Source organism: Crinia signifera, chromosome 4 (genome assembly GCF_055691185.1).
Source record: "Crinia signifera chromosome 4, ASM5569118v1, whole genome shotgun sequence".
NCBI lineage: Eukaryota > Metazoa > Chordata > Amphibia > Anura > Myobatrachidae > Crinia > Crinia signifera.
This window is the reverse complement of record NC_139220.1, coordinates 254859756-254872658: the sequence shown is the minus strand read 5'-3', so window position 1 is coordinate 254872658 and position 12903 is coordinate 254859756. Positions and strand designations below refer to the sequence as shown.

The 12903-nt window shown below is 45.2% G+C and overlaps 1 protein-coding gene across 1 annotated transcript in view; it reads left to right on the top strand.

Annotated features, from left to right (window-relative positions):
• Positions 1-12903, top strand: part of LOC146075241 (protein FAM169B-like) — a 60342-nt gene that overhangs the window by 35526 nt on the left and 11913 nt on the right. Inside the window, exons 5-7 of the mRNA XM_083184252.1 lie at positions 35-120; positions 1175-1352; positions 10137-10316. Coding sequence (XP_083040378.1) covers positions 35-120; positions 1175-1352; positions 10137-10316 — 444 coding nt within the window. The remainder of the gene's footprint in view (positions 1-34; positions 121-1174; positions 1353-10136; positions 10317-12903) is intronic.

Sequence of the window (12903 nt, the reverse complement as noted above, 5' to 3'; positions counted from 1 at the left end):
CTTGTAACTGTCCAATCTTCCTATATCTTCTCAGTTCTCGCAGTGTATTTGGATGACAAGTGGTGGGGCGTTGATGACATCTTGCAGTCCTGTGTTCCAGTCCAAGAAGGTCTGAAGCAGGTAAGTGTTAAATCAGTAGCTTCCAATAATGAAACTAGACTTGTATTAAACTATACCCCTTACATGGATGTGTGGCCTAATTCAGAGATGGACCCTGTCACATCGCCGATCCATCTTTGGCTGTAGCAGTAGTGTGTGGAAATTTAAGTGCATCAGTAGGCGTCATGTGTAAATAAACACCTCCTCCCTACTTCTAGGATCCTAAGGTGCAGCAACAAATCACTGCAAACCCATGGACCATATGACTAAGGGGTCGATCCTATTAGCACCGAAGGGTGCGAGGTGCTATTTGGGTTCCGTTTAAACGCTGAAAACAGCATCCAAATGAAGCCAATCTTGCATCCTTCGTTGTTCCCAATTCTCTTAAAATTGCTTGCACCCCTATGAAGATGCAAGCACTTTTAAGCAAATCCAGTCTGCCATAAAAGTGCGCATGCGAGGGGGCGAACATACGCATGCCTAGCAAAGAGGTCTGAATCAAGCCCCTAAGTGCAGCCTATGGCTCCAGCCACTGCTACAAGCCCCATGGTAATCAGTGCGGCTAATTGAATCTGACGCCCACATATAATGAGATGGGCATTTTGTAGGATGACGCAACATTTATTAGAACGCAACCTACTAATCACTAGGCTAGCGTGACGCTGAGGCATGACACACTCCAGCAATGTTTCTCGTCAATAATTGCATTGTCATAAAAATGACTCAAGTGCGCAAATTGGCTTGCCTGCGTTGTATATAGGCATAGGATACTTTTTAATACACTTTGCTTTATACTCATTAACAGCTGCCAGCTCAGAAATGCAATTGATCTCCAGAAGTGAAAGCATCATAGCCTTCTTATGTATCCTTAATTTAGCGGTTACATGACTCACTATGACTGATCAGGCTTTCCTAATGTTATTTCACTTAAATTTGAGAAATTTCCAGAGATCCTGACTCACAGATAAATCTGTACGTTAGATGTGGCACTAAAGTGAGAACTGGTCTTGTCAGCTGCTTGTGATTCATTAGAATTTGACACATCCTCTTAGTAATCATGTTTGTCATTCCACAGGTCCAGACATTTGGAGAGAGGATTGTCCTCTTTGTCCTCAACTGCTTGGTGTGTGGGTTTGTCCAGGGCAGTGCCTCGGAGAACGGGGTCTGCTTCCTTCCACACACTGCAGGAGAGCTGGCCAAGATCCTGTGGCATCAAGGAGAGGCTTTGGCATTTTATACATACAAAAAGAAAGGTGAATGCCCAAATTGTCACTTTATCCAAATCTAATTTTCCTTCAACTCTAGTGGGCACAAATACCTCAGTTGTGTCATGTGTGACTGCTTAACGGGATATGCCAGTGGGAAAAGCCGGTGATGGAAAGCAATTGATGTGCAAAATATACAAGTCTAGAAATAAATGCAACATATTGCATTCGTATAATTATATTACGCGTTTTAAAATATTACTTTAAATATTTGAAATTGGAAAGGTATGAGATGTATTATTTGGGAAAGGCAAAAAGTTCAGTATCAAAGTAAATGAGGACAAATCATATGTTATGGAAGTTTCCAGCACTAGTTCGGGGCATGTGTATAGTGCAGGAGCCGAGACAACACAAGTAGTCATTAAAACCTGGAAAAAATGGTTTACATATCTCACTTGATACCCAGTAAATGTGAGAAAATAGGTCTGTTCTTTATTGTAGGTGTACCCAAAGCCATGCTGGCTCCTCCACCTTAGCATTGCAAATATACAATTAGAAGCAGGAGTGCCCATTTATCAACACATTTTAGCTAATTAAAACTCATGGCATATGATAAATGGGGCTCCTGCCAGTCAGCTCCAGTCATGTGTTTAATAAAAAACAGTTGGTAGCTGATTGGCTGGAGCAACATACACAAGCAGTTTTAAGTAGCTTAAACTTGTTGATAAATGCACTCCCAGAGCACAATATGGCTCAGCGACCTTATTGCACTGTGTGTACACAGCTTAAGTCTCCAGTCTGTCACATGTGAGGAGGTGTAACCTGAGGTAGATGTATGAAGCAGTGATAAGGAAGGGGAAGTGGCCCATGGCAACCAATCAGCTGCTCTGTATAATTTTATAGTATGCAAATTATAGATGTTACTTCAGTGCTGATTGGTTGTCATGGGCCACTTCTCCTCTGGCTCACTTCTCCCTTATCACTGTTTCATACATCTACCCCACTGTGTTTGTGTGTGTTTGTGTATCCAAGCATTACCATTATGGAAAAGATTATTTATAGGGACAAGTGTTGTGTGATAGCTCATACTTTGGTACCCTCTGCAACTATAAATACTGTTTATATTGTATATAGTTACTTGGCTCTAACTATTCATCTTCCCACTCCATTTCTTCTGTTGCTATGTTTGGTGTTCTCACACTTGGGTCTAATAGAGCTGCTATTGCACTGTACGCCCGTCTCTGAAGTCCTAAATTGACCCCTGCCAAACATTAGATACTTAAAATGATATTGTAACACAAAATAAAAAGACTTCGCTTTCTCGCTAGCCAATGAAACCCTATTCCTGTAGATCTGTGCCAGTACTAAATGATATTTAAGTGACCCCTGTTGTCCAATAATGACATGTTTACCCTCAGTCCGAGATGTCAGCTTGCAAAACATTGTTTGTGAGCTGCCTGTGCTGCATTCCTGCATGGTGGTGTCAGTGTTTTTAACAAACAGGGTCTTTATTTGGCAGCAAGGTCTCCTCTGGCTTCCCCTGTGCCAAGGCCAGCATTAAAGCAGCAGAAATAATTACCTCCTGTTGACTGTCTCATCAGATCGAGGTTATGATATCTAATGTGTGTTTTTATAATATACACAGTCTACTAAATAGCTCAACCGTACAGTACACAATCTGGTAGCCTGTTCCATCCTAACTAGCCCTATCCCTGGCATTGCAACTACATGACATTAGAGAAGAGGATCTCAACCTTGGTCCTCAGGACCCCACACAAAGTGCATGTTTTCCAGGTCTCCACATACAATCACAAGTGTGTCAGTGAATAATGAGTGCACCTGCCTGGTGACCTGGAAAACGTGAACTGTTGGGGGATCATCAGGACCAAGGTTGAGAACCACTGCTTTAGAGAGTTAATAGTCACCCTCCTCCACCTATCCTTTCCTATATGATTTTTTATTAAGGTATTACTCACAAAGTCGTACTTGTTCCCATGAGATATGTGAAGGGTTAAGAAAACTACAACATAAGTCAACTTATTATACATAATACCAATGTTTTAGTAGGAACATAAATGGATTAACTGTATACATGTTAAGCCAAGTGCTAAATAGCCAAGTGCTAAATTACTTAGCCACACTTGCTGTCCCGTAGATGGTATTGCTGATCCTGTGCCGGTTTAATACTGGAGGGGGGACCCCTTCTTTGGGGTGGGGGGGGGGTCCCCACTCCACTCCACCAGGGTCCCTGCTTAGGCTGACCAGCCACGGGTTAATGTTTTGGCCAGAGGGACTTGTATAAAAAGTCTCCCCCCGGCTGTGGCATTAGCCCGCTGGCTGTTTGGGCCATGTGCTGGTTATCAAAATAAGGGGGACCTCTAGTCATTTTGTCCCCCGTATTTTGGGAACCTTAAGCCTGGTGCTGGTTTTAGAAATCCGGGAGAACCCCAACAGTTTTGGCACCTCAATTTCTAAAACCAGAACCGGCTCTTTGAGCCCGTGGCCGGTTCTAGCCATGGGGGGGGGGGGGGGGGGGGGGAGACCCCATGCCATTTTTTTCAAATATTTAATTTATTCTATTTTTTTACACTAAAAGCCTGCATGGATCTGAGTGATCCATGCAGGCTTCACTCAAATATGACCCAAAACATGGTCTATTTGAAATTCGTATTTACTAGTGATTCGTATTCGTATTGTCCAGTGCGAATCATTGGTAAATTTGTCGGTCCCATTGAAAAGAATAGGCTTTAGAGGCTGTGTTCGATCGATGGTGTACTCATTCGTATTTTTTAGACGTTCTAAAAAATACTAATGGCAAAAATACGAATCGTTCGCATTTGTACGTTGATAAATTTGACGATGTATGAAATAAAGTACTTAGGTATTTCACATCAATTGGGTACATATAAGACCATTTGTCCCCATTCAATCTTAGAAAATTTCCCCCTAAGAATCCTTTTCTGTTCAGTTTCATGCTCATCATTATTTTAATCCACTGGATAATGCTCAGTTCTGAATATGCAACTGTGCTCACTGGATGCCAGGCGTATCATAGCAGTACACTTGTGTAATCCGATCCAATGGCATATAATCCAATACTAAATAATAAAGTGCACCTGGAGCTAATTGCCATGATACATAAAGTACCACTTACATAGAATGAAGAATGAATCAACTTCCACTCCTTTTATTCCAATATGAAAGGTATGACGCTGCTCCCTTGTCCTCCAACCTCATGGTAGGGTATGGTAGGGTATGTAGGGAAGTGGTAGTGATGCAAGCCTGCAAGGGTACATTTGGGCTCCCATGTTCAGACCTTGCTCCTCCTCTTGTTGTGCTGTGTCACGTCACGTGATTGTTATTTTCAGGGGTTATTTCTCCCACTAGGATTTAGACTCAATCATAGCGACATACCAAAATTCTAGTGCCGAGGCCTTTATAGAAAATATAGTTTTAATAATAAATAATTGATTGCACTCACATCTTACAAACATAGATATAAACAGGTCATACTCTTTGGACCCCAGCCTGGCTTGGATGGCACACCAGTTCACCGCACCAGAGTCCAGATGGAAACACAGTGACACATTCCTAGAAAATGTGCTTACCAACAGAGAGCATATATATCACCTGTAAGACGCTGGTTGGAGTCCAGATAAAGGGGTGTCACACAACATTATGTCACATGTGTGTGTAAATGAGCGCCAGGTATTGCACTTTACTTTTGTGGTTATTGACTATGGGGATTATTCAAACCTGATCGCTTGGCTGCTAATTTGCAGAGTAATTCAGTAATTTCAGGTAATCGCTACCCAACCACAGTGAAATCCCACGCTGTGCATGCCTGCTGATTGCTGTGCAAGGCTTGCGAATGGCTTTCAAAAGTTCTGCTGATCGGTGATTAGCAGCAAATCCATACGCAAGACTCTCACCATCAAATGATATTTCCATGTTGTGTAGCGTGTGTGTGGCCCAGGACTAATTCAGTGGGTGCAAAATAAGAAAAACTGATCAAGGCTGGAGTTGATGTCACAAATACTTCCCTTCAAACGCCTGGGCATGCCTGCCTTTTCCCTGACACTCCCAGAAAATGGGCGGTTACCATCCCCAAATGCCGGCTTCCTGTCTATCAGTTTGCATATGGCAAGTGATGAAACAATTTGCAGGATTTTTTTTCCAGGATGGACTACAAGTTGTACACATGCGCAATTATTTGAATATCGTCCAGCCTATGAATTTACAGCCATGCGATCTGGTCTGAATAACCCCCTATATTTTGAGGATACATGAGAAGTCCTTTTTACATGTACAAATGGCAGCTGTCACCATGTAACTGTGCATAATTTCAGTTAATTATTGTTCAATTTACAATAATAAATAATCAAAATGAGATAATACGGCGGAAAATATATAATGTTGTCATAGAGAAAATGCTTCCATTTGGGAGCAGATTCGCCCTAGGCGTTTATAGTTAGAGAGTTAGAGACAAATAGTGTTTAGAACAGAGCACCTGGTCATTAACAGACACTTGTACCAATAGTCTGGAACTAGCATGAAAGAGGTGCCGGGCTCCCTTTTGTAACCTGATACTTCCACATTAAACACTTTCAAAGGACTGTTTGTGACGCCACAAATACCGGTATTGCTATATTTAAAAAGTGTTTCCAGCAAATGTTGTTATTATTTCTTTCTGCAAGTCCAAATGTAATCTTGCCAAAGCATAACAAAGCATACAGGTTGAGAGGTTTTATATACATTTATTACAGACTTATTTATGCATTCACAATGCTGCAGATAGGCGGATTCATTCATTTAATGCATACCGAAAAAGTGTGAAACGTTATCCGATAATTAACTTTTTTTTTTTAAACTATTTATTGAAAGATTTTTGCAATAATACAAAATATAGACAATGGGAGGGAGGGTAGACAGAAGGAAAAGGGGGACATGGGTAATAGGAAGTGATACAATAGCAAAAAGTGTCAGTCAGATCATAATAACTTCAGATTATCACAGTGCAGAAAACATCATTCAATTTACTTTTAAAACAAGCTTAATATCTTATAAAAAGAGAGACCATCGAAAACCAAATGTTAGGGGTGGAGGGGCATTATGATAGGCTAGCCAGGGGGTCCAAGACGGTAAAAGCAATTGTCGTGGATGTGGACAATCCCAGAGGCCTCTGGTTACGTGGTATCCATAACAGGCATATGGGCTAAGTGAACCCATCTATGCGAGTATATATTATAGTTACAGAAGACAGCTTGGGAGAGGTGAGCTGCATAAAAATATAATGTATTAAAAAAACATATGTTAAAATATAAAAAATGGATAGCATCTTACCCCAAAGGGGGCAATTACTGTTACCCTGCCACCTACAACATCCTGCAGGCTCCAATTGCCCCTTTGGGGTAAGATGCTATCCATTTGATATATTTTAACATATGTTTTTTAATACATGTCTTCCATGTAAATACATTTTTAATTTCATCTAAGTGCCCAGGGTCCATCATAATTACCTCATCTTTACACTCTGACCTGGTCTGGGCGGACCAGAGAAGGGATCACCCCAGCAAGTCTTTTTGCCAGGATTTTCGCAAATATTTTTAAATCAGAGTTCAAAATAGCTGGCACACACCGTTGTTTTGGAATAACATCGATCTCTGCTCTTGTGGTGGCACTATCAAAGGGGGTGCCCGCTAAGACTGCGTTGAAGAAACTCTGCAGCACCTGGACCAGTACTCCACAAATTTTTTTTAGAATAGATAGCAGGTAAGCCACCTGGGCCAGGCACTGAAGAATTCATAGGGGACCTAGGCGGTTATTTTGGTTGATTCGCTCGGATGTGAATTTGCACTCTTGCGAGTCAAGCAGAACCCTGCAATTGGTGGTATGCCCACCCCCCCTCGCAGCATGTGTTCGCACGCAGGTCCTGCGAATGGATATTTAACCTAAACATCCATTCGCAGCCTGTGGCTGAACACCCACATTAATCGATGGTCGCCAACCATCAATGATGTGGAACATGCACGCATATCTAAGTGACTCTCTGCATATCTGTGATATCTAAGTGCACCCTGCGGAGGAAGTGGGCGGGCAGCTGACATCTGGGGATGTCAGCTGGCCGCCCCCGGCACCAACATCACAACCCGATTACCTCGAACGCCCAGCATTTACATGGGAATGCTGGGCATTCCCCTAGGTGCGAATATCCGCCACAGCTTTGGTTGCATGCACCTGGTGAACAGTCTGTTCACCTTAGCCGCACGCACCCTGTGTATTCACATGCGCAGAAATGCGGCTGCTCATGCGCCAAACATCTGTCCAGTGCGAACGAATGCCATCTGCAAATGGTCCAGAATAAGATCCCTAATCATGAGTTCAATTTCCTCAGCAGTGATGTCTGTATTCAAAAAAATGAAGTTGCATTTCGGAGAGGGCTGGAAGGGAACAACTAGAAAGAAACCTATCAATGTGTTGTTTTTGTAGAGCCAAATTGCCAAAGGTATGATAAAATTCTTTGAAACTCTCAGCAATCTTCACAGGGTCATAAGTTAGAGTTTGTTGGGAATCTTTGAGTTACAGGATTCTGTTTCTCGGTTTATGAGCTCGGAGGCGTGCTGCTAAAAGAGAATCTGCTTTATCGCCTTTAGTATGAAATTTAGGTTGTAGCCATTTCATTGTCTTGGCTGCCTTAGCAGAAAGGATCTGATATAATTGGCCCTTACGAGCTAAAAGCTTCCTGTAAGTGGAATGTTTAGGGAACTGCTGATGTTTACTCGTCAGTTTTTTTTTATCTGTTGTTCTAGGTGTTTATCTTTTAATTTTTGGGCTTTTGTCAGAGAAATAAAGTGACCCCTGTAGCTTTATGTGCTTCCTATATCATAGCTGGGGATATCTCATCAGAGGCATTTAGGGAGAACTCTTCCAGTACTTTACTAGTTTGATCAATAAAATATATATATATTTTTTAACAGAAGAGTAGAGTTTAATCTCCAACGAAATGTTGGGAGAGTTGTCTGAGTAGAGGCAATGGTAAGAGATACTGCTAAGTGATCAGACCACACAACTGAAGTAACCCAGTTTTTAGTAAGATCTAATACAGTGTTAGTGTCAATTAGAAAAAGGTCAGTTCTGGAGGGCAGTGCATGGGGAATCGAGTAATGGGTATATGTGCGTTCTTTGGGGAATAGGACTCTCCAGGCATCAAAGAGACCATGTGCGGTTGTAAAGTCTACCAAACCTTTAGATTCTGTGACTGTGGAAGGGCTCGGAATACGAGACTTGGTGCGGTCCCAGTGTAGATCAGGTACTGTATTGAAGTCACCCCCCACAACAACTCAACCCCTAGCTAAATTTTCAAGTCTGGGGGAAAAGTCGCTCTGGAAGGCACCCTGCTCCATATTGGGGGCATATACAGAAGCCACAGTAAAGTAGGAATGTCCTAGATGTAGGACCACTATGTTAAATCGGAGGAGTTTTCTATCGTACATGTCAGAGAATTGCGTAACATGATAGCAGTACCCTTTTGTTTTTTGGGGAAGTAGAGTAGAAAATCTGAGGAAAGGCGCACGGGAAGCTGATGAAGGGTGAGTGGACTTGAAATGTCTTTCCTGTAAAAGGAGTATATCTGCTTTTTAATTTTTAAAAAATTGAATGGTCATAGTTCGCTTGCATGGAGAATTCAGGCCATTAATGTTTAAAGTCAGAATATTAAGCGTCATGGAGGATACCAGTGACATATTTGGCTAAGCAAAAACCCCCAAATCTGCATTATTGTGTAAGGCTTCCTAAAATATGGACAAGGGAAACCGGGAAGAGTAAGGGCAGAACACGAGAGGGAACAAGGCCTATAGGCCAATCCAAGGGTGTAAAACACAGGCGCCGGAGACCGTGAGGTCAACCCAGGAGGGGGTCACAGTCTGAAGGACACGACATACAACATTACAGCGGTACCCTGTCCACGTAGGTAGGAATCGGAATGTTGTTGGGGAGGGGTTAGCAGGACCTCAGAGACAAACACCCCATCACTAAACAGATTGTAAGTAGAGTCAGGTTCATACATCAGGGTGATCGGGAGTCTGCGAGGCAGGGGGGGCTACCCCAATAGTAGGAGATATCAGAGAGAGTAGGTATTAGAATAGCAAAGGAATATCTATTTTCTAATCTTGTTAATATCTGAATAAAGGGAGCGTATTACAATTGTAATAATGTTGTGTAGAGACATCATAGTACAAGGAATTTTAAGTTATTTTTGTCTCAAATGTGAACATAGTTGACACGGACACTGTCAAAGTGTACGGCGTCCCCCACATGACCTGCTGCGCTCGCCATTCTTCGGGCCCGGTGCCTCACTCTGCATAATATATATTAGTGGATGGTAGGGTATGAAATACCGTCTGTCGATGCAAGTCGGCTCAAAAAAAGTGAAAAACCTGTGTCGTCCTTTTGACTTTAGACCTTCCCATTGTCGACCTAATGCTTGTGACGACCTTCCAACCCTGTTGACCTATTTCAGGTGTGGACTTAAGCCCTGTCAACCTAATGTACAGTATGTCGACCTAGTGACCGTATCCCGCCAAAAGCATCAGTATAAAGCTTTAGGCTGTGGTAATGCTACTTCCAGGTGTATGGAAACACCCCTACTTAATGCGAGAGGGAAGATGTGAATGGCACTTACTGTATATTTTATAATTAAAGTTAAAACACATCATATAAATATACACTAGCTTCCTCTGTTGCTTTATTGGCGGGAGATAGTCTGTACAATATACTGTATATTAGGAGTATTTTGATGAATACATGTTTATTTGTTTTTGTGTCTTCTTGTAGGCAGCCTGTGTGACCGGAGCAGCCAATGTTACATGCTACCTGTGCTGGACACCATCTTTGTGCGGCAGAAGTGTCGGAGACAAGGGTTTGGGACTGCAATGTTGCAAGACTTTTGCCTGACTTTTTCACAGGAAACTGCTTTGGGAATCAGCTCACCTATTTCTCCTAAAATGTACCAAGGTAGGAAAACTTCATATACCTAAGATCCTAGGTTTACTTAACTATGAAGACACCCTGAAATTGCTATTATTATCTTCTTATCTGCTTGTTCGATATGATATCAAGGAAACTTCCAAGTTGGGTACCATAAGGGGTGCCGGACGGCTCCCCGACAGTCGGGATTCCGACAGTCATTCCTCCGACGTCGGAATCCCGACTGCTCTCTCGTGGGGGTCCACGACCCCCATAGAGGGAGAATAAAATAGGTGGCGAGCGCAGCGAGCCCGCAAGGGGCTTCATTGCGCTCCCCACGCTGTGCATTGTCGGAATCCCGACTGTCGGGCTAATATACCACAACCACCATAAGGCCATCTCCTATATATTTGGCTACATCTGTCACTCAAAGTGGGTGTCTGTGTCTATAACGCTCTGTTCCTGGACTTTCCTCTTAATGTGTGATTGCCTTCATCTGTGCTGAACACCTTTCTGAGAAATTAACCTGTTTAAAACAGGTGATGGCAATCATACATTAAGGGGAAGTCTAGAAACAGAGCATTGTGTCCCTCCTGGAGAGGGTCATGTTGGGAGGTATGTGACAGAGAACCAGCCCAGTGAGCCCACAGACAGTGCCAGACACCCTCTGCCTTCCCGTGTTGCCCAGCACTGCTACTCCACAGCCACCAGGTGAGCGCCCCCCTCCCGCGATTTGCGGCAAAACCTCCCCCCCCCCGCGCGCCCCCCCCTCCCGCGATTCGCGGCAAAAACACCCGCTCCCCCGCGACCCCCCTACCGCGATTCGCAGCAAAAACACCCCCGCGACCCCCCCTCCCGCGATTCGCTGCAAAAAGAACCCCCCCACGACCCCTCCCGCAATTCGTGGCATAACCACCACCCGCGACCCCCCCCTCCCGCGAATCGCGGCAAACCCTCCCCCGTGACCCCCCCCCCGATTCGCGGAAAAAACACCCCCCCCCCGCGACCTCCCTCCCGTGATTCGCGGCAAAAAGAACCCCCCCCCGCGACCCCCCCTTGCACGATTGGCGGCACCCCCCCCTGCGACCCCCCTCCCGCGATTCGCGGCACCCCCCCTGCAATTCGCAGCAGCCCCAGGATTAAATGGCACATGCAAAACACTGACATGGCTATGGTCGACAATGAAAAAGGTTGACATGAGTTTTTGAAGATTTATTTTTAATTTTTTTAATTTTTTCATATTCATTGTCATGTGTCCACATGGACACCAATGAAGTGGCACACTTATGTCAACATTTACATGTGTTGACCTTTCTGTGTTGATTTTTTTCTTGTGGCGATTCGCGTCACACCCCCCGCAACCCCCCCTCCGGCGATTCGCGTCAACCCCCCACCGGAACCCCCATGAACCCCGCTCTCCCGCAATTCGCGGCACCCACCCCCCGCAACCCCCCCCCTCCCGCAAATCGCGGCACCCCCCGCGATTCGCGGCAGCCCCAGGATTAAATGGCACATGCAAAACACTGGCACGGCTATGGTCGACAATGAAAAAGGTTGACATGACTTTTTGAAGATTTATTTCATTTTTTGAATGTTTTCATATTCATTGTCATGTGTCAACATGGACACCAATGAAGTGGCACACTTATGTCAACATTTACATGTGTTGACCTTTCTGTGTTGATTTTTTCTTGTGGCGATTCGCGTCACACCCCCCCGCAACCCCCCCTCCCGCGATTCGCGGCACCCCCCGTGACCCCCCACCTCCCGCAATTCACGGCAACCCCCCACCGGAACCCCTGTGAACCCCGCCCTCCCGCGATTCGCGGCACCCAACCCCGCGACCCCCCCCTCCCGCAATTCGCCGCACCCCCCGTGATTCGCGGCAGCTCCAGAATTAAATTGCACATGGAAAACACTGACATGGCTATGGTCGACAATGAAAAAGGTTGACATGAGTTTTTGAAGGTTTTTTTTTTCATTTTTTGAATGTTTTCATATTCATTCTCATGTGTCGACATGGACACCAATGAAGTGCCACACTTATGTCAACATTTACATGTGTTGACCTTTCTGTGTTGATTTTTTCTTGTGGCGATTTGCGTCACACACCCCCCCCACCCCTTCCCCCCCCACAACCCCCACTCCCGCGATTCACGGCACACACACACACACCTCCCCCGCGATTCTCGGCACCCCACCCCGTGACCCCCCCTCCCGTGATTCATGGCACACCCCCGCGACCCCCCCTCCCATGATTCGCCGCAACCCCCGCCCCGTAACCCCCCCTCCCGCGATTCGCGGCACCCACCCCCCCACCCCTTCCCCCCCCACAACCCCCACTCCCGCGATTCACGGCACACACACACACACCTCCCCCGCGATTCTCGGCACCCCACCCCGTGACCCCCCCTCCCGTGATTCATGGCACACCCCCGCGACCCCCCCTCCCATGATTCGCCGCAACCCCCGCCCCGTAACCCCCCCTCCCGTGATTCGCGGCACCCACCCCCGCGACCCCCCCTCCCGCAATTCGCGGCACCCCCCCCACGATTCGCGGCAGCTCCAGAATTAAATTGCACATGGAAAACACTGACATGGCTATGGTCGACAATGAAAAAGGTTGACATGAGTT